This window comes from Colias philodice, chromosome 3, assembly GCF_061535455.1.
Source record: "Colias philodice isolate Cphi_HAF_F1 chromosome 3, ilColPhil1 Martin Lab GWU primary, whole genome shotgun sequence".
Classification (NCBI taxonomy): domain Eukaryota; kingdom Metazoa; phylum Arthropoda; class Insecta; order Lepidoptera; family Pieridae; genus Colias; species Colias philodice.
Genome location: NC_143088.1, coordinates 1,862,856 through 1,886,632, shown reverse-complemented (window position 1 = coordinate 1,886,632; position 23,777 = coordinate 1,862,856). Strand labels below are relative to the sequence as shown.

At 34.3% G+C, this 23,777-nt stretch overlaps 3 protein-coding genes and 1 long non-coding RNA gene across 4 annotated transcripts in view; 2 read left to right on the top strand and 2 right to left on the bottom strand.

Moving 5' to 3' along the window:
- Positions 1 to 15,666, top strand: part of N (neurogenic locus Notch protein) — a 143,283-nt gene extending 127,617 nt beyond the window's left edge. The window contains exons 19-33 of the mRNA XM_089713320.1: positions 2,540 to 2,688; positions 3,334 to 3,483; positions 3,903 to 4,042; positions 4,363 to 6,632; positions 7,035 to 7,243; positions 7,854 to 8,054; positions 8,547 to 8,715; positions 9,185 to 9,383; positions 9,752 to 9,905; positions 10,429 to 10,540; positions 11,457 to 11,567; positions 12,068 to 12,179; positions 12,862 to 12,984; positions 13,657 to 13,761; positions 14,113 to 15,666. Coding sequence (XP_089569446.1) covers positions 2,540 to 2,688; positions 3,334 to 3,483; positions 3,903 to 4,042; positions 4,363 to 6,632; positions 7,035 to 7,243; positions 7,854 to 8,054; positions 8,547 to 8,715; positions 9,185 to 9,383; positions 9,752 to 9,905; positions 10,429 to 10,540; positions 11,457 to 11,567; positions 12,068 to 12,179; positions 12,862 to 12,984; positions 13,657 to 13,761; positions 14,113 to 14,306 — 4,398 coding nt within the window. The 3' untranslated portion in view covers positions 14,307 to 15,666. The remainder of the gene's footprint in view (positions 1 to 2,539; positions 2,689 to 3,333; positions 3,484 to 3,902; positions 4,043 to 4,362; positions 6,633 to 7,034; positions 7,244 to 7,853; positions 8,055 to 8,546; positions 8,716 to 9,184; positions 9,384 to 9,751; positions 9,906 to 10,428; positions 10,541 to 11,456; positions 11,568 to 12,067; positions 12,180 to 12,861; positions 12,985 to 13,656; positions 13,762 to 14,112) is intronic.
- LOC149489400 (uncharacterized) lies at positions 15,490 to 15,900 on the bottom strand. Its single transcript, XR_016318135.1, has 2 exons — positions 15,762 to 15,900; positions 15,490 to 15,650 (listed from the first exon to the last, which is right to left on the bottom strand). It is a non-coding gene; the product is annotated as an uncharacterized LOC149489400 (long non-coding RNA).
- A 1,737-nt stretch (positions 15,901 to 17,637) lies between these two features.
- Positions 17,638 to 21,373, top strand: LOC149489399 (5-hydroxytryptamine receptor 1B-like). The gene is made up of 8 exons (XM_089714939.1): positions 17,638 to 17,703; positions 18,386 to 18,618; positions 18,866 to 19,133; positions 19,283 to 19,424; positions 19,622 to 19,704; positions 20,440 to 20,529; positions 20,752 to 20,855; positions 21,183 to 21,373. Exons 2-8 carry the CDS (start codon positions 18,441 to 18,443, stop codon positions 21,371 to 21,373), a joined length of 1,056 nt encoding a protein of 351 aa, XP_089571065.1. The 5' UTR covers positions 17,638 to 17,703; positions 18,386 to 18,440.
- A 346-nt stretch (positions 21,374 to 21,719) lies between these two features.
- LOC149489397 (prion-like-(Q/N-rich) domain-bearing protein 25) overlaps positions 21,720 to 23,777 on the bottom strand; it is a 33,869-nt gene continuing 31,811 nt past the window's right edge. The window contains exons 7-8 of the mRNA XM_089713689.1: positions 23,256 to 23,452; positions 21,720 to 22,280 (exon numbers count right to left, since the gene is read on the bottom strand). Coding sequence (XP_089569815.1) covers positions 22,119 to 22,280; positions 23,256 to 23,452 — 359 coding nt within the window. The 3' untranslated portion in view covers positions 21,720 to 22,118. The remainder of the gene's footprint in view (positions 22,281 to 23,255; positions 23,453 to 23,777) is intronic.

Genomic DNA, 23,777 nt, shown 5'->3' with positions numbered 1-23,777 from the left:
TCGGTAAGTACTCCTCCACGAAGACGAGGAGGCACTGATGTATACCGGGAACTGCCAATGATAAAATTTTAAACATTTAGGTAAATAAATTCTTGATAAATGCTACGTACGATGCAATATGGCTTACCTCAAAGAACGCTTATTTTCCTTTTTTTTCCCGCATTTTTTTTTGGGAACTGATGGCCATAAGCGTTTTTTACTTGATCGTCGTGGCTCTGAAAATATTTAAATCAATTATATTGAAGTCGATTTACTAGATCTGCTTGTTGATAATAAGATTATAAGGACTAACTAGTTATAGGTATAATTAGTATCGCAGCTACCAGGGTTACCAACATAGATATCACATAGTCGTTTACACGTCTCGCCATAAGAATCCAAAAATTAGAAAATGAAATTACTGAACTACTTACTACTTGAACGTTTCTTTTACAATTGTTGTGTGTAATAATAATGATTATTCTTATTATAATATTTTTTAATAATTTTACAAAAGAAGCAAAATCCCGCCCCACGCCATGAAACATAACTTGTCCAAACAAAGCCAATCGTATGGTCACTCCACCCTGGGTGTGCCGATCAAACTGTATAGTCTGTCCACTATAAGAATTGCCTTTTGACAGCTCGACGGGTGATACCAGAAGTGATGTCCAAAAGATTATCGATTGTGATACCATTTCAATTATAAATTCAAAATATTATCATAAATCGAATCAGGTACGTAAATAATAATTACAACGTAAACGTACTAATAAGATATGTAATAATAAGACCACATATCTATGCATTTTATGTTAAAACTAAACTAATATTTTATTATTTATTGGTTTCTAGTAATAGAAGAAGGTCTAATAGAAGAGTTTTTCTGTATCGGATATATTTTACAGAGTATTTCTATCGATAATTATAATCTATCGACCCATCATTGAATAATTCTGTGTAGACATCACTAAGTGAGCGGGGCCTGTCCATGAAGTACTATATGTAATTATTTGTATGTCATTTTAACATAGACAATACAATCCTTCATAGGCGTGAAGCTGTCAAAAAGCAAATAACTATAAGTAAATAATGTCAGGATTAAATTACTTAGGTAGGTATTTTCTGTGGGTATTATGTATGTAATTTAGGTACCTACGCAAAACTAATACCTTTCAGTTCATAATATTTAGTGGTAATAAATAATAAAATATACTAACCTAATACTTATTTATTCTAATACATACTTATTTATTTTAACCTTATTTTAACCTAATACATATTTATTTATTCTGGTAGGTACCGATAAGTTATGAAATGAATAAGAACCTATATACTAATAATAATGGACCGAAATATGAATCATAAACACATCTAATTTTGTACCTAACAGTAAAATGACTATATTATTTACGCTTATGAACGGGAAAAATGATTTGTAGGTATTTTCTTGATCCGAGTTAAAAAAAAAAACAAATAGGTAGGTATATACTTACTGTGAGATACGTCCCAACGTTCGGAGTCCATGTTGGTAACTTTTATGGTATAGGTAGGTACCTATTTAAATCGTAAGCAAATATCGAAGTCCGTAAACAAAACAAAAGTCGTAATAAAGAAGGTAGGTAGGTTTCTCGATTCCAAATCACAAGCAAATCTAAATCCAAATCCGTAGCATAGGTCAAGTAGTGTCAGAAATATTACAATTCAATTGGCAAACAAATACGCACGCACAACGCAGACTAGTAATCGTCTAACACTGACGAATATTGCTATTACCGGTAGGCGGTATCCTATAATCCTGCGCGTCCACGCACACATTGACATTTATCACTCTACTTCAACAGTGCCGCACCCCTCTCCGGCCCCACGCTTGATGCGACAGCACGACGACCGATGAAAATTTGTGATTAATTTGAACGTGTGCCGTAATACCAAAAATGATGAATGAAAACTCAATGATTTTCCAATTTTTTTTGCATATTGTGTAACTCTACAATGTAAGCCATGTTTCGTATTACATTGTATTAAGAATATTGCCGTTTTTAATACAGAATTGATGAGTAGAAAATATATAATTTATACTGTAAAAATGTGAGAAATACAAATCGTTTACAATTCGTTGTATTTAAGTATTTTGCAATAAAAATCAAATGGGAACCTAGATAAATACTGTCTTATACCGAATAACAGCACAATAAAGTGCAAATATGCTCAAACTGAAAATGATTTTTGTATTACGTTTGTATGGAAAAATTGTCGTCCGCCGGCCTCTTAAGAAGAAGGATATTCCAGCAAAAATAGTATAAATAGGTTCAACGTAAAACAAAAAAACCCACTTTGAGGGTATTAAAACAATGTCTTTAAAGGTTTGTTAAGAACTTCCATCAGTGAAAACGGTTAAATTTAAATATTGATATGAACGAGAATGATAATTATTTTATGTCCATTCAAAAAAGCAAAATAGTTTCATAACTTGCCTTGTTAATAATGTTATAAATTTTACTCTCATATTCTATAAGTATTATTATTTTTAACAATATTAAAAACTCATTTCTTCCAGTACGTCGCATCATACACATGTACCTGTCCCCTGGGTTTCTCTGGCATCAACTGTCAGACGAATGACGAAGATTGTACCGACTCTAGCTGTATGAACGGAGGCTCTTGTATTGATGGCATCAATTCGTATAACTGTTCCTGTCCGCCTGGGTAAGTATTATATAAAGTTCTGATAACTATTTAAATTAATTATTAATTATTTATTTTAATTCTAGACTTAGGATTTTAATGTCTTTTAGTGTTAATATTCTGAAGTCAGTTTTGAATATGTGTTTAGAGATGGATAGCATTAATGGCTAAACCAAATGATTGATATCTTAAAAAAGACAATCTTATATATAAAAATGAATCGCAAAATGTGTTGGTAAGCGCATAACTCGAGAACGGCTGAACCGATTTCGATAATTCTTTTTTTATTATATTCCTTGAAGTACGAGGATGGTTTTTATGTAGAGAAAACGTAAATATGTACCACGGGCGAAGCCGGGGCGGACCGCTAGTATTTAAATATGTATATTATTTGCCTTTATAACTCTTTGCTATACTTATTAAAATAATTATTTATATAATTATGTAAAGTAATACTGAATGATAACGATTTTACGTGAACTATGTATTATATCTCTATCTGCTATCTCGCATCCGTTATCCTTGCCCTATTGCTTAAGAAAACATCAGGCATATCTATGATTTGGCAATTATTGAAGAAGGTTTTCTAATAACAATAACTATGATTCAACCATATTTAATAACATTTTTAACAACTTTGTAACCATATTTTCCCTTCATCCACAGCTACACAGGCTCCAACTGCCAGTTCCGTATCAACATGTGCGACAGTTCCCCGTGCGCCAACTCGGCCACGTGCCACGACCACGTGACGCACTACACGTGCCACTGCGCCTACGGGTATACCGGGAAACATTGCGATGCTTTTGTGGATTGGTGAGTCAAATATTATATTTATATAAGTATTTTCAAACGGATTTAGATGCGATTTTTTTTAATAGAGAGTGATTCAAGAGGAAGGTTTTAGTATATAATTTATTAGGTTTTAGACAAAGCGGGCGAAGCCGCGGGCGGTAAGCTAGTTATTAATAAGTAAATGTGTGTAAAAGTTTGGGTAAATGATTTTATAAATGTTGATTTTATTAGAAAACTTGTACATGTAAAACAAGAAGGAGAAATATTGTAAAGAATGTATGTTTTATTATTTTCTAAGCAGATTAACGTTATTTCTGATAATTCCTCTGTCTAATGAAATGTTTAAAATAATTACTAGACTTTCTTAAGTTAACCTTAATTTGAGTTAAACTTAAAACTTATCTTAAATTTCAAATATAACGTATTATCTTTTTCCCCAGGTGTGAAAACAATCCATGCGAGAACGGTGCGACATGTTCACAAAAAGGTCCGCAATATACTTGCTCCTGCGCACCCGGCTGGTCGGGGAAGCTTTGTGATGTTGAAATGGTGTCCTGCAAGGATGCTAGTATACGTAAAGGTGAGATTTATATAAGTAACTAGATTATACTAGAATAATACTCACATTTAAGGTGCATACAGATGTCATAATATTGCCTCCAAAAAGGAATGTTTTGGGTCAAAATTGTACAAACAATATAGTTAATATTTATTTCTACCTATATTATTTTTAATAATATGACATTCTTTCTTTCTCTTTCCTTCTGAGGATAGAGAATAGTCAATTCATAGAAGTTTAATTATTTTTCAATAATCATTATTTTATATGATGTTACTATTGTTTTAATACTATTAATGCATTATTATTTATGTTTATTGAAATTAAATTATCTTCCACAGGTGTGAAACTGAAGCAACTCTGCAACAACGGTACATGTGAAGACATCGGCAACTCGCACCGCTGCCACTGCCTTGACGGTTACACTGGTTCTTACTGCCACAAGGAAATTAACGAATGTGACTCCGCCCCTTGCCAGAATGGGGCTCTATGCAAAGATCTAGTGGGAACATACCAGTGCCAATGCGCTAAAGGATTCCAAGGACAGAACTGCGAACTAAACGTGAACGACTGCCTTCCAAACCCGTGCCAAAATGGCGGAACATGCCACGACTTGATCAACAATTTCTCCTGTTCCTGTCCGTTTGGAACGCTGGGCAAAATATGTGAAATCAATGTTAATGACTGCAAGCAAGACGCGTGTCATAATAATGGTACATGTATTGATAAAGTGGGAGGCTTCGAATGTAAATGTCCGCCTGGTTTTGTCGGGCCGAGGTGTGAAGGAGATATTAACGAGTGCTTGTCCAACCCGTGCTCGAACCCTGGAACTCAGGACTGCGTGCAATTGGTCAACGATTACCATTGTAACTGCAAGCCGGGCTATATGGGCAGACATTGTGATGCCAAAGTTAACTTCTGCGCGAACTCTCCGTGCCAGAATGGTGGTATATGTACCGCTATTCAAGGTGGACATGAATGTCTTTGCAGCGATGGATTCTATGGAAAGAACTGTGAATACTCAGGATACGCGTGCGATTCGAACCCGTGCCAGAATGGAGGCTACTGCAGAACATCTGAGATCGGTGATTACGTGTGCGACTGTCCGTCTGGCTTGTCGGGCATAAATTGCGAAATAGATTCTATGAACGAATGCCTCAGCAATCCGTGCAAACACCCAGACGCGCGTTGTATCGACAAACCAGGCGACTACTTATGCTACTGTCCACGACAATGGACAGGAAAGAACTGCGATATACACGACCCACACTCAAGAGGTGGTTATGGAAGCCCCGTGAGCGGAGTATACGGTAAAAACCCTGTATTGACGCTGCAAGAACTAGATCTGGCTTTCCAAAGAGAACAATGTGTGAAACTAGGCTGTAAAGAGAAGAAAGGGGACAGCCATTGCGATGAAGAATGTAATACTTACGCGTGCGAATTCGACGGCAACGACTGCTCTTTGGGAATCAATCCATGGGCCAATTGCACTGCTCCTATAAAATGTTGGGAGGTGTTCATGAACGGAGAATGTAACGAGGTCTGCAACACACAAGATTGTCTATTCGACGGGCGAGACTGCGAGAAATCTCTCCAGAAATGTAACCCGATTTACGACGCGTACTGTCAGAAACATTACGCAAACGGACATTGCGACTACGGATGCAACAACGCTGAATGTAATTGGGATGGTTTGGACTGCGAAAATGAGCCGCCTGATCTAGCCGAAGGCGTCATCTCAGTTATTTTACTGATGGACATGAGAACGTTCAAAGAGAACTCTGTTGCCTTCTTGCGAGATCTGGGCCATCAGTTGCGTACAACAGTTCTAATAAAGAAAGATCACCTTGGAAACGACATGGTGCAGCCTTGGAAGGGGTCAACGGACGTTGGATTACAAGATACGGAATTCGGCAAGAAACATCATATTGTGTTCACTGAACGCGGCCAGTCCGGCGTTCAAGTGTTCCTCGAGATCGATAACAGAAAGTGCACAACAATGTCCAATTCGGAATGTTTCTTCTCAGCGCGCGAAGCCGCTGAGTTCTTAGCGGCTACCGCTTCAAAGCATTCCTTATCACCTGACTTCCCTATATTCCAAGTGAAAGGAGTAAAAACTCCAATTATTGATATTCCCACGAACTCCAAATACGTTTTCATCGGCGTTATTTTAGTTCTATTGGCTGGTTTGTTAATTGGCGTTTTAGTAACTGCGCAAAGGAAACGCGCAGCTGGCATAACATGGTTCCCAGAAGGTTTTATAAGCAACGGTTCGTCTTCACGACGTCGGTCGAGACGTCGTGGTCCAGATGGGCAAGAGATGAGGAATTTGAACAAGGGTTCCATGGGATGTATCGATGTGGATATCAATGGAGGTCACATGGTGCCGCCACACTGGTCTGATGAAGACGATGATGGGTCAGCTCCTCCCAGGGCTAAAAGGGCTAGAGGCCCGGGAGATTCTAATGGAGCTCCTGGAGGATATGCATCAGATCATACAGCAATCACGGATTATGAAGAAGCCAGTCACGAGCCGAGGGTCTGGACCCAACAGCATCTGGATGCGGCTGATAGCAGAGTACCACCGAGCATGATGACACCACCCGCTATCGTGAGTATTTTTCTTTCTGTTTAAAATTTATTATACATATTAGAAGCTTTAAATCATTGAAATAATTTCACATTACTTTTGAAAATAATATTATGCTTTTGAGTGCAATGAATAAAACATTACTGTAAGTAACAGTTTTAGCGTAAAATGAGAAACTACAAAAAAAATATTCTAAAATATAGGCATACCTTCATTTTGCACCAAAACAGAGATACAATATAAAAAATCATACGTAACTGCAGTAATTGCGACGTAATTTTTTTTAAAGAAATTGCAGTATCGCTTACCACTAAGTGTATTATTGAAACATCTACACTTCTAAACGTATTATATTAATAAAAAACTTAAAATTTACTATATCTGCCCTATTTAAAATAAAAATTTATCATTTTATTTTAACAGCACGACGGCCACGTAGACGTAAACGCACGTGGTCCCCTCGGCATGACGCCACTCATGGTGGCCGCAATCAGGGGCGGAGGCCTAGACACTGGCTCTGATGTGGAGGATGAACAGACTGCGCACATTATATCCGAGCTCGTGGCTCAGGGGGCGCAGTTAAATGCTGCTATGGATAAAACTGGGGAGACTAGCTTGCATCTTGCTGCTAGGTAAGTTTCGTGTAGTTAAAAGATTTATTAAACTAAATTAATTATTATTAGAGGAAAATGTAGAAAACAGTTAGAAATATAGATTTGAAGACAGAATTTCTTAGTCGCTTATTTGTCCATTATGTGTTATGTAATTATCTGATTTACATCGTTTTTCATTGTTGCAACTTAGTGCGAATTTTATAGGACTTCATGATGTACCAATAAATATATAAAAATCTATTTAACTTTGTATTTTTATCTCTTGCATTTTATAGTTAAGAAACACACAATTCACTAATTCGTAGTTTATTGTAATAAAAAATCTAAAGAAAGTGGAATTAGTGAATTGTTTCTTTACTACCTATATAAAATATATCAAATATTTTGCTTAAAATATTATTAATCCTTTTAAAACTTTCTGTGATGCAATAATACGTAATATTTTGCAAATAAATTGGAATCTATACATAATAGCAATATCTTATACAAAGATACGAGTGCATAGTTATAAAACCTCAATTCATATAATAATTCAATCAAATTCCTCGATTCAATGAATAAAATAAATGAAATGAATAAATAATAATCTATAACCCACTTATAAAATACCTTATTTCTCCTTTCACAGATACGCACGCGCAGACGCAGCAAAGCGTCTGCTAGACGCGGGCGCAGACGCAAACTCACAAGACAACACGGGCCGGACGCCATTACACTCCGCCGTAGCCGCTGATGCTATGGGCGTGTTCCAGATTTTGTTGAGAAATAGAGCCACTAACTTGAACGCTAGGATGCATGATGGGACTACACCGCTTATATTGGCTGCTAGGTGAGATTTTGTGGTCTTCTGTTGTTAATTTATTTATTTATATACATGTTAATTACACATATACATGTGAATACATTAATATGTTACGTTAATTTGTTAATGTGAAGAAGATTAAATATAATGGTATTTGGATATAGTTTGTTATCAAACGTAAGAAGTGGTGGTCTTTAAAGTACCTAATTATCAAATTTAAAAATAAGTTTTTACTTAAAATTAGTTATAATCATTTGGGAATATAGTTGGGTATTCTCATAATTTATCAAGAAAGTGACGTTTTAAATAATTTGAAAACGAAAAATTTGCGAACCTAACATTATTTTCTTAAACTACGAGATCTTATGCTATAACACTGAATAACAAATACCTATAGCACTGCATATTCGCCCACATATTTTACTATAAACTGCATCATTATTATCATAATTTTTCTTAACCTTAATACCAGTAGAAATGAAAAAAAAAACCGCTCTAAATAATCATATTACCCCACAGGCTGGCCATAGAAGGCATGGTGGAAGACCTAATAAACGCAGACGCTGATATAAACGCAGCAGATAACAGCGGCAAGACAGCACTGCACTGGGCAGCCGCTGTGAATAATGTGGATGCTGTCAATGTTCTACTGGTCCATGGGGCCAATAGAGATGCGCAGGATGATAAGGTAAGAAAGAGGGTAGTTTTATATTGAGGGTATGGTGGAAGATACAATACGCAATTAAACGCAAATGGTGATGTAACCGCGGCGGGAATTCCAAGACCGCATCATTTAATTGATATTTGTTAAAAATTACATAGCTTTCTTGTTATGACAGGAAAAGTAATGCTGAAGTTAGTAATTAGTACGTAGTAGTTAGAAATAGTAGGTATAATCGTAGAAGTATTCATCATTAATTAAAACAGATGTTTTTACTTCAGTACTCATTGATTTATGACAGCTACTTATTTTTCCCTGATATTTTTCTCTTATTTTCAACTAAAGTGCTCTGTGACTTTTGTTTATTCTCATCTGTACTTTTCTGTGGTGTACAATAAAGAATTTTTGTTTGTTTGTATAGCCAAGACATGTTCCAAGAATATACTATCTATAATTTTTTCTATTCCCTTTTTTCTAACACACTTTTACCTTCCAGGACGAAACCCCCCTTTTCCTGGGCGCCCGTGAAGGCTCCTACGGTGCGTGTAAAGCTCTCCTGGACGCACTCGCTAACAGAGAGATCACAGATCACATGGACAGACTCCCAAGAGATGTGGCCCAGGAGCGAATGCACGATGATATTGTAAGATTATTAGATGAACACTGTGTGCGACCGCAGCATCATCATCTTATGAGTAAGTGGTTTTATAACGTTTTTAGCTCATTTTCATGCGTCAGTTTATTATCGTATTTTTGTAAACTTTTGATGAGACAGTTCACTATTTTATTTTATCTGCATTACGATTAAATAAAAGAATGCAGCCAACCATTCCAAGTAATGTATTTACAATGTATAACCTAGCTTTTATTTAATCAGACTACAAAAACTCAACTTTAAACAAAACAACCATTATTTCAAGTGACAATTTTTCACATTATACCAGACCTAATTCAAAAACTTACGTTATCAAGTATTACCTAATATTACCTTCCAAATCTTACAGCTTATGTTTCAAAATATACTTAGCAACATCTAATTTAATAACGTTTTAACTTATTACAGCATCACCAAACCCCCATCCTCAACTGATAAGCCAGCCTACAGTGATAAGCGCTACAGCCACTAAAGGCAAGCCGAAGAAGCCCCGCGCTAAAGTGGGGCCCGATAGCCCACAGGAACAGTACGATAATAACTTGCAGGCTTCACAGATACGACGGTATGTTGGAATATATTATACACTAGCTTTCCGCCCGCGGCTTCGCCCGCGTTTTCAAAGAAAATCCCGCATAGTTCCCGTTGCTAAATTTCATTGTAATCGGTTCAGTAGTATTTGTGTGAAAGAGTAACAAACACACACATACACATCCATCCTCACAAACTTTCGCATTTATTAGTAGGAAGTTGGATATAGTAGGATAGGATTTAGTAATTTGTGTTATTCATTGCTTTTTTTTTCTTGTTTTTATAGATAAATGTATTTATATATTTCCTTGAAAGATAAGCAAGTTTGTAATAAAATATTGTTTATCTTAAATATATTGTGTTTCAAGTTGAATACAAATATTATACACACATAAATTGACAAAGAAGACTCAATAATGTTTAATGTTATTTTAACATTTATTTAATAGGTCTATTACCAAAATAATATTTAGTGTTATCACAATGCAACGCGTAGAAAAGAGATCTTACATCCGGTAATATATAAACCGAAAAATATATTATGTTTTATTTTACAGGAAACCAAGTGTAAAAAAGAGTAATAAGAAAGTGGCACAAGAAGTGCCGCAAAGCGTGGAAAGTCTCGGCTTCAGTTTGAGCCCTGTTGAATCTCCGCTACAAAATTTACAGGTAAGCATTTGTTTCTTGTTATTTTTCGCTACTATAATATATTGAATTATTGCACGCCTCATAAGCGAAGCGTTGAGGTGGGTACTACTGTCACTTCGCGCAAAACATCTGATTTTTCAAACTTAAAATGTCTTTATGTATCATACATTGCACTTGTAAGATAATACATACACACACATATTAAGAAAAAACACTATTTTTAACATTCATGATATTTTTGATGTCATTTTTGTTATTTAAACTAGTTAAAAAACAGTTTAAAAAAGTTCTGTCTTGGACGTCCGTGTGTCTGTATGTGCGGATCCTTTTTCTTGTTAACACGATAGCGACCGAAATACTTTACTAATCGAGTCTTTTTTTTTCTCTTACGCTTGAGTATGCTCAGGAATAGAACCCTTTCATTTTTCAGGGTCTGATTCGATTTGGTTTAATTGTTATTAAATAAACAAAAATAATAATTAATAAATATTTATTAAAAAAAAATTATGAGGCGTGCACTTTTGGATTTTCCAAACTATTTAATTTTGTTTTGAGTTTTTATGTTGAAAAGTGTTGACGGCAAAGCTTTTTTTGTTACAATGTTGAAAATTTGGGTATTAATATATACAATATCACCACCTTTAGGGGTATAAATTATGTTTAAAAGCTGTAACAGGTTCGAGTGTTATTTTTAAATTTACCGACTCTGGATAAATTGCCAATTTTACATCTTAATATATATAAATCTCGTGTCACAATGTTTGTCCTCAATGGACTCCTAAATCACTTAACCGATTATTATAATAAAATTCGTACACCATGTGCAGTTCGATCCAACTTGAGAGATAGGACAGTTTAAACATGTAGGTACCACGGGTGAAGCCGGGGCGGACCGCTAGTTGTTTTATATGTATTTACTAAATAATTGAATATATAGGATTTGCCGTCGCCGTACGACGCGACGTCTCTGTACTCGAACGCGATGGCGCAGTTCCCGGGTATGGAGTTGGTGCACAAGCAGCCGCCCAGCTACGAAGACTGCGTTAAGGTAAGTTTTATATTTTATTGTTGTATAAGTGTATTTATGTATATGAAATTTGTATAAGAAGAGATAAAAGACACTTTTATTTTAACAAAATATTATTTAGGTTCGCAAAAATCTTACTAGGCGTGGTGTCGATTCAAAGTTTATAAAAATTATATTTCATTTCGTCAAATCTAATTTTAATCGATTTTGACTTAGTTTTAATCAAAATCACAATTTTAAATAAGCATTTTCATAGCTGAGATTATTGATACCTCAATAATCGACGATACTAATTTATTAATTTATCAATTCTTTATTACACTTAAAGAGAATAAAAAAGAAATACAGACACTTAAATATAGCCTAAACTATACTAATCCTTAGATAGTACATCCAGAATCTACTTTATTGACCTTATTTACTATTCAATATAACATTAATAAATTCTACTAATATCTTCTTCTCACTTATATTAAGACCTCCCAAAAACACTCATAATAATAAATATATATTCCCCACAGTCGGGCGGCGCCCTGCAGTTCGGCGGCGGCGCGGGCGCCTCTCTGTCCCCGCCATACTCCAACCACTCGCCCGCACACAGCAACCACACCACCTCGCCGCATGCATACATCGGTAAGTTTTAAAAATACTAGTTGTCAGTTTTATTGTACTTTTTTTGATTTGTTAAGTATCAACCACTACAAAAATGGAGGTCAATTCGTATGTTTTTTGGGTTTACTTCAGATCTTTCGGCCGATTCATGATTTGAAAGCTGTTACCTGAATTTAATTTTTTTTCTGTTAATTAATTACATATAAATAACAAGTTAACGAAATGTTTAAAAAAATCGATTAGATTCATAAAAAAAATGCTGGCGGCCAAATTTTGACTGGCTACCTAGTCTTCAAAAAACTATGAACGCATTAATCTTGCGGTGGGATCTCATACTATTTTGTGTACTTCTGACAATCAGAAGGCGGTTTAATTTTTCATGAAAATAATTAAATTCTATAGAAAATTACTTACATTAGGAAAAATTGATTCAGATTTTGTAATATCATAGGTGTTTCGTAAAAAATGTTTTAACTTTATTTCAAAGTAAGTAATGGTTTTTAAAAAGATGTAATTTTTTTCATCTAGTTACCGTACTTTTCATTCTTTACGTTTAATACGAATACGTAGTCGAATCGACGATCGTTGATACGACAGACCTGGAAAAAAAACTTGGTCTAAAAGGACATAAGGCTTATCGCCAGCCTGTCTATTTTGGATGTGTTAAAAAACGAAAATATACTTAATAATTTTTAATCCCCAGGCTCCCCATCCCCGGGCAAGTCCCGGCCGTCTCTCCCCACGTCCCCGGCGCACATGGCTGCTCTGCGCCACCACCACCAGCACCAGCTGGACGCTGCTGCTTACTCTGCACTCGCACACCTAAGTACGTATCGTATCCCTCCATTCCCATCCTCAAGTATCCCCATCCCCATCCTCAAGTATCCCCATCCCCAAGTATCCCCACCCCCATCCTCAAGTATCCCCATCCCCATCCTCAAGTATCCCCATCCCCATCCTCAAGTATCCTCATCCTCAAGTCATGGCCGTCGCTGCTGACGTCAAAAAGCACACCTTATATATCCATATAACTTTTTATTACATACTGTATCTTAAATGTATCCTTGTATCCTTTTAGAATATCAATGTTAGGTGTGCAAACTTTATATGATGTAATATTCATTTCTGACAACTTATTCCTCCCAAGATTTATAAATACAAATCTTAAATACCTTGAAGGAGCGTCTAAAAAACGATGCTGTTTTGGAGAGGAATAGCCGACGCCTTTTGCTTTTTGTATAACCAACTACAATATGTACTGTGTAATCCAATTTAATGTGATAATATGAATAATATACACTTGTAAAGTGTTACAAGTGTTTATGGGCGGTGGTGACCACTTAACATCAGGTGGCCCATCTGCTCCTTTGCTTGCTCTGACATAAAAAAAAAAAATATATGAGAAGCAATAAACGATTTTTTTAAGAACTGCTATATAACCTTATTATGACAGATAAATAATTGCTATATTTCCTAAATTAATTATTTTATCCCATAGGTGCGAACGGGCAACACAACGCGCAACTCCAAGCGGTGATGTCACACGCAGCAGCGCTCTCACACGCACAAGCTCATCACCCGGCTATCACCAATATTATGTCCGGTAAGTTTTATAATTTTATGAATTATTCCTTTTAAAGCATGCAATACATTTAAATAAGCAAAAGCTCTTATTGCTAGGTAGCGATCTCTACCAGGAAACCCTTTTAATTTTGACTAGTTCATACTACGCAAAGTCACTTGTCAAGATATCCTTAATGTTTTAGATTGCTCTTTTCTTTTGCAATTAATTTTTGTTCTAAAACGTATGAGAAATAATCAAACTCAATAATTGATATATTTACACATGTTAGTTATCAGACAATACCTGCTGAAAGAGAGATTAAAAAAAATGTAATAGCATCGTTTGTAGTTAAAAATTAAATAAATATTCATATTTGTATCTTATTTGCAGGTCTGTACGGCAGCTGGGGCATGGGCGACACGTTCCCCACCCCCTCCCCCGAGTCCCCCGACCACTGGTCCACCCCCTCGCCCCAAACCCCCCTCACGCAATCCCCGCACTCTGATTGGTCAGATCGGGCCGCGCTATCCCCTAACGACATGCAACAAGCGAACAAAGGAGCAACAGAAGCCATCTACATTTAAAAATAGAACGTTCAATATTCTATTGGCGGTTAATCTAACGTTTTTTGCTCTTTAAATTGGCGATTCGAATTAAGAACGCGTCGGTTCTATAAAATGAATTCGACTATTTTTAGTTTGCCATTTCTCATTCAGATGCCGTATTTAAATTAGGAACGTGGATTCTTTTTAATCTTTAGCCGTAAAGATGATAAGTACTGCCTTTTTAAATTAAGAACTGCGTTTATTTTTTAAATTATTAGCACCATAGATGTAACTGTGAAGGTGCTAGTGCCGTAGTATAGACTGATTTGTACAGCCATGACGTAGTTAAGGACGATTGTGAACTTTGGTGTATTTTCATGAAATTTACGAAGACGCATAGCGGCTTAGTAATTTATTACAATGTTTTATATCACGACTAAGGGCTGATTTTTCAATCCTTGGTTAAACTTATTCATCGAATAACGTATTAAACTACCATTTCAAAAATGTATTGTAATTGTCCGTATTTGACAGTTTACAGGTGACATTTTAATATGTTCGTGTAATACTTTATTGGACGGATAAATTTTAACCAAGGATTGAATAATCGGCTCTTCATTGTACTACGAGTAATAAAAACAGAAAATTGTAAATTGTGTAATGTTTTAAATCGAGAATACACCAAAACATTTGAAACGTGACGTTGTTGTGTTTGTTAAAGGTCGTGTTTTTAAACATAATCTGCTTATGAGATTGTTTTGCGAGATTTCGTAAAAAATAATTTATGTGTGATTTAGCACGTAATGTACTTTGTATGTAGATTTTTATTAAGATATTCTTAGGTAAGTCGTTAAATTATAAAGCTGAGATTGAAGCCTCTTTTATAAATTGAATATTTAAACTTTTATACGACAGGCGTCAATGTTAGTTGTTGTTTATTATGTTGTTTTCCGCTCATTCTGAATCATTCCAATATCGCTTCCAATTGTTACGACCTGAGGTGACGAAAAACTATTGTTAAGATTTTAAATACTACATTTTTTGTTAAGTTATAGTAAAAAACAGAAAATTGAATGTTCATGAAATTAAAATTAATTGCATCAAATTACAATTAAAACTTCGATCTACAATCAAGATTATTATTTAAATAAGAACTGAAGTTAATTGGTATTTCATCATTCCATAACCTATAATATTATGCAAACCTTGTTGAATAAATTACTTTTGTTTTACACAAGATTAATTTCATTCATATCACGAAAGTATAATCATAAAAACTTTTTCTCATACTTTTAGAAACTAAAACAAAATATAAGTTTAAACAACTAACAATTTCTCATACTTTTTCACACAAAAATTTAGATCAATTATTACTATAATTAACTGAAATGAAATGAAATGAAATGAAATAAATGAAAAATGAAATGAAATAAATTTGAAATGAAATGAAATAAATTTATTTGTCCATTATATGATTTACAATTAATGTACGACAGTGGGAACTATAACGTAATTAAAAAAGAAAAAACGTCACCTCAAAAACTCCAGTACAATAAGTACGAGATCTCATCATTCCATCGCTTTACTTCGGGACCATGCTCAATTACTCCATTTGTATCATATTATTATAATGCGCCTATGTAAATAAACTATATTTAATAATAATTAGCGTAATGTAAGTTTGTTTGTGTCATCGTATGTGCCAATCAGGTTGTATGGTACCCTCAATAATGATCAATTTATTTAAAATAATTTAATTTTTCCCTAAGTTGGATTTGATGATTTTTGTCATGGGAATTCTCAAAATTCAGCGGTAGGGAAAACTAATTATTTAACAATGTGAAGAAATGGGTCATAGATGACGTCGATTCCATGGTTTTGTTGTAGATTTTAGTACAAATTTAGTATTTTATTGTTATTAATGAGTGTGGCTCTTTGTAAGATTAAGTAGATGTTTTTAAAATGAAATTCCATTAATCGCTAAATTCATTATTTTACATTCCATTCCATGATATTTACATTCTTTCTTTAGCACATTCCATTCGTAACACGTTCCGTTTGTAATATTTTAACAATATATTTTTATAAATTTGTGTTCGAAAACTGTTTTTTCGTCTAGAAATTAATTACTCATGATCTTCCCAGTAATCAAACTTAAAAATCAGGCTATATCAATTAGTGTCCTAGATATAATTTTAAATTAATTTTACTAGCCTAAAAGTTAAATTACCCGTTACCATGGAAACGACGTCACATTAGGGTATAAAAAACGCGGGCTTCCTAATGCATTCTTAAATTGTAATCCTAAAGATAACCGCGTAAGTACAAACAATATTTTTCTCATAAAATACACTCATGTATTAGTAAATTTTACAGCGTTTTATTTTAATGAATTTATACTTGGTAGAAATGTTACTTCTTAATTTGTATGTTTGTATGGTATTTAAACAAACACAGTTTATTCGTTCTACTCTTGGTTTGTATAAAATATAAAGGTAATTTACAGAAATTGCGAAAAATAACAAAAATGCTTGTTAAAAGTACAGTTTTTTCACAAATAAACAATGTAATGTGTTTGTTTAAATATTTAAAGAAATTGTAAAACCGACCGTTTTTACGGAAGGTTCTTAATTGTAAATCGGGCACAATAATATATTATAATGTATCTTGCATGATCTTCAAATCTGTGCCTTCAAGTATTGTATCAAATTACAGATATAGTGATAGTTTTAAGTCGCCTGTAAATAAATTTTATCATTATTTTTATGGAATGCATTTCTTTGTAAGAGTTTAATATGTGAGGAGAATAGATTTTTAAATATTTTCCCCGTAACTGACAATAAAGGAATAAATTTTATAACGTTGTTTTACTTCATAACCCCTATCAAGGTTTTTACAATAAATGAAATCACAAATGAGAAATACAGTATGATATTCCAAGAGTTTATTTTTTGTGTTCATAAGCTGAGATTCGCAAATAATTTGGAACGATTTTGAAATAAGATGTGAAAGTATTACATCAATAGAGGTTTGATATTAATTTGTGCAATGCATTTTTTAATCATTTATCTATCATTCATAGACAATTTATTGAAATATGCGCCATCTATCTTAACTCGTCGTACAGTACCATACAGTACCTAATATTATATTTTAATTTGAATACACACTTATCTTAAAAAGCATAATATTTTTTGACAAAGATTACAAAATACTGACTTTTAACCTGTATTTTATTATTAAAAATATCATATAAATATACCTATAGCTTTTGAATTCTATGCGCAAATGTCAATAAAAACGTTAATTTAAAATACCCTCATAAAATAAAATAGCTAATAATATAATCAAATGACTGATCAATAAACGGTTTCGTTTGTAAAATTAGATTATTTCTTAAGTATAAATGTTTTCGATTATTTTCCAATCAAATAAAGTAAGTAGATATTATGTAGTTCGATTTTTTTCTTTTCGATTGCTTTTAAATGAGTGCGTGTGTATGACGGAAAGTGTTTTGATTTCTTGTTTACTGAGAAGCTTTGTTGTTGAAAAAGAGCTTTTTCGATTGAATGAAGACATCTATTTTCTCAATGAATTAATTAAATATCGTTATTTTATATGTAGGGTTATAGCTCTGCTTTTGTGATATTATCTTGTAGAAAAGATGCAACATTCTGCAACTTTCAAAATGCTTCATAAACATACACGGTTACAATTACTGTACTACAAAGAAACAATCCGCTTCCTTCTTATGTAACTCAAAAGAAAATCTAGTCCAGTGTTATTTTGTTTCACCCTTCAGATTCAAAATTAAATTAATATTGTGGTTATAATTTATATTCTTATTGATGCAATACAACAAAAAAAACTGTTCTTATTGAATAATTAATATTACACACCTAGTTACATTTTTTTTATTAAATATAAGTACATATTATATCTAAATCAAGTTATAAATCACAGATATTATATTATAATAATATTATGATATCGGGTTTTACTTAATATCTACGTTAACAAGTCAATTTCAGACAACTAGCCATAAGCCAACACACGTTCGTATATTCTTTCTCCTAGCACCTATATTGCTACACAACTTTATTAACCGACTCTGACAGAACAGTGCTACCACGAGGCGAAGTAACAACAGGATGGTGGGTTTTCGCTACGGTCATGGCCATCATCACCATGGCAACCGTGATCGGGAATCTCTCAGTGGTGATAGCGCTGTGCAAGGTGAAGCGGTCTCCCACACACTTCCCGCTGACCAGTCTGGTGGTAGCAGACCTTTTGGTAGGTCTGGTGGTGCTGCCCATTGCGGCGGCTAGAGAGCTGTTTGTGTTTCATTTACGTGAGTGTTTTTATTGTAATATTTGTGTTTAGAATGAAAGCTATCGTTAGTGAGGAATAAAGATATAAAACGTTGATGATGGCGGCGAGGTAACCAGAATTTTTGCCTATTCCGTCTGGCTCATCGCATAAGAAATCATGGCATAAGAATAGTTTCATTTTATTAAAGTTATAACATTCGTATGAAATATTGAATTAATGCTGTCTTTGTCACGTAACGTAACTACACTGAATAGAACATGTTTCAGCCCGCATGGTTTGCGCTTTCTGGAGCACAATGGACGTGTTATGCTGCACTGCATCCATCCTGTCCCTCTGTGTGCTCGGTTGGGAACGTTGGTCTGGTATAACAGCGCCGCTCGCTCGTGCCAGACGCGGCGAGAGGGCCAGACTGCTTGCCTATGCCGTCTGGCCGATTGCCAGTGCGGTGGCGCTGCCAACTGCGTTCATTCCTTCACCACGGCACTTTCACCCGGGAGAAATGGCTAAAGCATGTACTGTTAACACTAATATTGGGTATGTATATGTGTATAATCCTTAAGATTTATGTACCTATAAGTATAAAAAATTCAGTTATCTTACCTTTCATGTTGCTAGTCATTTTCATCATCTAATAGTTATTGTATTATAATGGTTAAAAAACCGAAATATTTTGTCCTTTCCAGCTACGTCTTTTTCAGTATATCGTTCTCGTTCTACCTGCCAGCGGGCATGATGATAGTAATGTATGGATATATACTTCGTGCACTGGCTGCCCCGCCTCCCATACGTGTGCATAGAGGTCGATCACCAAACACTAATATACAGGTATTACCTATATACTTAGTTCTATTAAAATACTCATCCATACTTTACCGGGATAAAAACTAAAAAACAATACCTTATTCTCAGGAATAACACAGAATAATATTTTTTTAAATATTACCTAAATATATAGAAAAATAAACAAACAGAACAGAATTATATTGTTACATGTTATAAGCATGTGTAACTGTATTTTACAGACACAAACACCGAACAAACCTGGCACCAATCCTACTCCGGTCCCTGAATCTACTCAGGATCTCAATTCTAATGAAGTGCCAAGGTATGTTTAAATAAATGAAACAAGATATATGACTAATGTAAGCCATATACGCTACGGTCTACCATAAAGGTATGCTTACGCAGATCTGAAGGCTGAAATGGGTGTTGACGTGCTGCTCCGGTCGCCGGTCGCTATTCATTTAAGAACTACACAGGTCTACTCCCACACACGTTACGTTGTACCTGTGCAGGTATACCTGTACCTGTCAGGTGTACTGGAGCGTGTGTAGCAGCCGTGTCCGACTGCCCGATAGGTCATCATCAAAGTAAGAAGTACATAAAAGGAAAGCAAAAACAAAATGAATTGGAGGCTTTTATTTCATAGAAGAATGAGGACAGAAGAATAAGAATTAAAAAAATACATAGAAATTTAATGTGATTTTATTTGTATGATGAGATGATGAGAAATCGCGATCTATAAAGCATCAATCGTTTAAAATAACTAAATTCTTATTCGTTCCTAGTTAGGTGACGAAATAAAAAAAGCAAATACAGAGAAATCAATTTAATTGAAGTTTTTGACTGTATTGATTACTTAGGTATCTTCAGGTTTAGGCAATGGTTTAAAAAGATCTTAGTTTTTTTGTTCTCGTATATAAATAATACTTCTTTCCATAGATGGATCAATAATTTTCATAAAGAAATCACAAAGTTCATTTCGTTTACTGTTTAGTTGATCACAGATCATCGCATTTTTTCATTTTTATCCTACTTATTTCAACTTTGATATTTTTAGATATTCAACACCAAAAGGGCGCAAATTAAATATTCCAGGAACATCGAAGAGAATTCCTATTCCGTCACCATTGAAATCACCTCGTGCCTTGTGAGTTAATTTATTTTTCTATGTATAATATGTAACTGTATAACCTACTTCTATACTTACCTTTATTTTGTAAGAATTTAATTTCAGTGTCTCAAACAATTTATCTACACAAAAATCTAAATCTAAATTTTTATGGTATTAGGAAATTTGTTTATGTATACCATATACCCAAGTTACTTTGGAAATCAATTCGTGTGTATGTCGTAACGTTAATATTTGCAGTCGTGGGTTCATGTCCCGTCAGCGCCGCGCCACTCGCACCATTATCAAGCTGATGGGGCTGTTCTTAGTGTGCTGGACACCATTCTTTGTCATGTTGCCTGTAGGTATGTCATTTTTATACAGGTATATTAAAGCCGTCGTAAAAAAATCTCTGTTGGCAGTAAAACAACAACAGAAATTTCGCCATGTAGTCACAACGCGTGATTGTCACAACGCGTTATGTTCATAATTTTCATAAAACACATTTCAGTGAGCTATTTTTGTGCTCATTGAACTTTACTATTTTACCATTTTAACTTAAAATATACACACACCACAAATCTATCTGCCCAAACAATGCTGCTTCCAAATTTCATAAATCTCAATATCTATCCTTTTTTCAAAGTTTTAACCTAAATTAACAAATGAGTTATGAATCTTTCTTTCACCAGATTCCCTGTTCGACTGTGTCTGGGATACAACCTGGCAGTGGTGCACATGGCTGGGCTACCTGAACTCCGCACTCAACCCTTTGGTGTACTCCGCAGCGTCTCCCAGTGTGAGGAGGGCCTTCCAAGCCTCTTGTACCAGTTCGAATGATATGGCCATGACATATAGAGAGAAACGCAGTGATGGTAATTAAAGTGAAACTTTTATTACATCGTCTCAAACTTTTTGGTCTGTGTAGCGCATGTCGCGTGACGGTCGGCTGCCGAGTAGGTATAAAGCAGTGTTCGGAACCGTTCGAACAATTTCACTTTTACCGTGGTTTCATACAACATTTTTGTGTTTTACTAATGTAATGTATGTGTATTTTTAAATTATGTTTAGGTACATGCAGTTGTTAATGGAATTAATTGATGTTAACATTTTTTTTTCCATTTATTAAGAATTAAATACTTTAAATACACACATGTCCAATTTATAAGCCCTTTTTGAAGTCTATTAATTACTTAAGATAAGTATAGGGTGTAAAATAAAACTATGTATTCAGTAAAATAAATACTTTATTTACACTCGTTCGATTGTGTACATTCTCTTTGGTTTCATCTACCCAGGATTATTATATTGTTTTCAACATCGTAAAATTGCACTCGAAAAATACTGCATTATCGGAAGAACTGTAATCTCGACTTACAATACATAACAACAACCATTAGTCAACATTTTATATTATTTACAACTTATAATAAACTTTGAAACTAACAACATCCATAATCAACAACTAGCTTCTAACTGCGCAAAGGCCGAATGAAAAACATGTTTGCACAATAAAAAAATAACAATTCAGAATTATTATAACTACCAACACTGGTATTATTTCATTACACGTATCCGAACACGAATGACATTTGCAATGTCACTTTGACAGTTCCGCAAGATGGCGGCTAGTGTCTCAAGATGGCGGCGCACAAGATGGCGGCGATGTATATTGGCGGGCGGGATAGTGTGCTCGCTCCACCGAAGTCGTTAGCGTCTGGTGAACAAGTCTTGCAAGTACATCTACCAGCTAGGCAATAGCCTGGCTCATCTTCTTCGGATACACATTCCTGGAAACAGATTGTATTTATTTAAAAAGAATATTTAATAATTATATTGTTTAGTAGGTTTGTCAAGAAAATAAATATTAGATTTACTTAATATAATGATCAGTGGATAGTATTTTATGGAGAGTTTTGATACCTAAGCATGTTATATGATTAGAATTTAAACGTTTAAAGCTTTATATCTGTATAGCATTTATAGTGTGATGATTGTAATTTCTGATGATGTTTATTGTAAATAGAATGTTGTATAAAATATCTAAGTAAGCAAAATGAACTAACTTTTTAAGCTTTAATAAATTGTAATTTTAGTATAATATTTATTTAGATTTATTTATTTTTAATGCAATGTTATTTTAAGTTATTTGTATTGAAATGTAGAAATAAATTTTTAGAAATTGAAATCAGATTTTTTATTTTTTACACTTCCAAAATCTTACACAATATTATATCTTTTCTATCGAACTAATTAATTCCAGACACTGTATACCAAGTATCATACACAAATACCTACACAATTAATTAAAAATGTAATATCTCAAATAAAAAATCTGTCAACACAATTATAGTAAAACGAGTTCTACCTCATCCCTAACACCCAATCTACCAATATGGTTGAAAATAGACCTCCTGTAATATGCGCACGCTTATTTACCGCCGAGACCTAACTCCGCAGCAGTTATTATTATATCAGGCGAGATTGTGGTCAAGCGCTTCCCTATCGACAAAAAAAAATTACAACTAGCTATGATTATACCTACCCTATTCTACCATTAGTCCTATGCTCTTATACAACAAAAAATCAGCCTAATTTCTATCTACACGCAAATTAAAAACAAAAAAATAATCTTTTTTTTCTTTCTCACCACATTTATTAGTACACCTATCATATTTTTACATACTCCTGTGCTCATACTAGAAGAAACCTACCTACCCGCAAATGTACCAAAAAAATAATTTCCAATTTCTTTTATTTCTTACCTCATCCCTAACACACTCCTGCCCAGGTCGTCTAGTATGCCAACAATGCGCAGGATTGCCAACAGGCCTTGCGTTATATGCGCAAGCGCAGGCACCTCCCAAACATAATGCTGCGCCGGTTGATCGAGCTTCCGGTACGCCAGATAGAGCGTCACATTGCACGTCGTATTGGCACGCGTCGTTTAGCTGTTTCGCAGCTGTAGATAGACAAATATACTTGTAAAAATTATAATTTTTAAGAAAAAAAATAGATGCAAATTTGTACAAAAATATCTAGTTATCAAGATCATGTTGGTATATTTTTGGCTGTATATGCATTTTAGAACCGTAATTTTATATAACAATTTTAGCGCAGATTTGTAGGAATAATAGCTATTTAACAAGATGTATATTTTTGCAAACAATACCTAAATACCTACCTCACGTATTCATGAGGTACCAACCCACTAGTGTAGTACATTTGTTAATACTTTTTCGCTGCTGAGTGCAAAATTCGTACATGAATGTCATATAAAATAAATT

Bases quoted from the DNA above. Each gene is read 5' to 3' on its own strand.
- LOC149489399 (XM_089714939.1), top strand. From the start codon at position 18,441: ATGGCCATCATCACCATGGCAACCGTGATCGGGAATCTCTCAGTGGTG. The intron at 19,425-19,621 runs GTATTACCTATA...TGTATTTTACAG, and splicing joins CACCAAACACTAATATACAG to ACACAAACACCGAACAAACC. The intron at 20,530-20,751 runs GTGAGTTAATTT...TAATATTTGCAG, and splicing joins TTGAAATCACCTCGTGCCTT to TCGTGGGTTCATGTCCCGTC.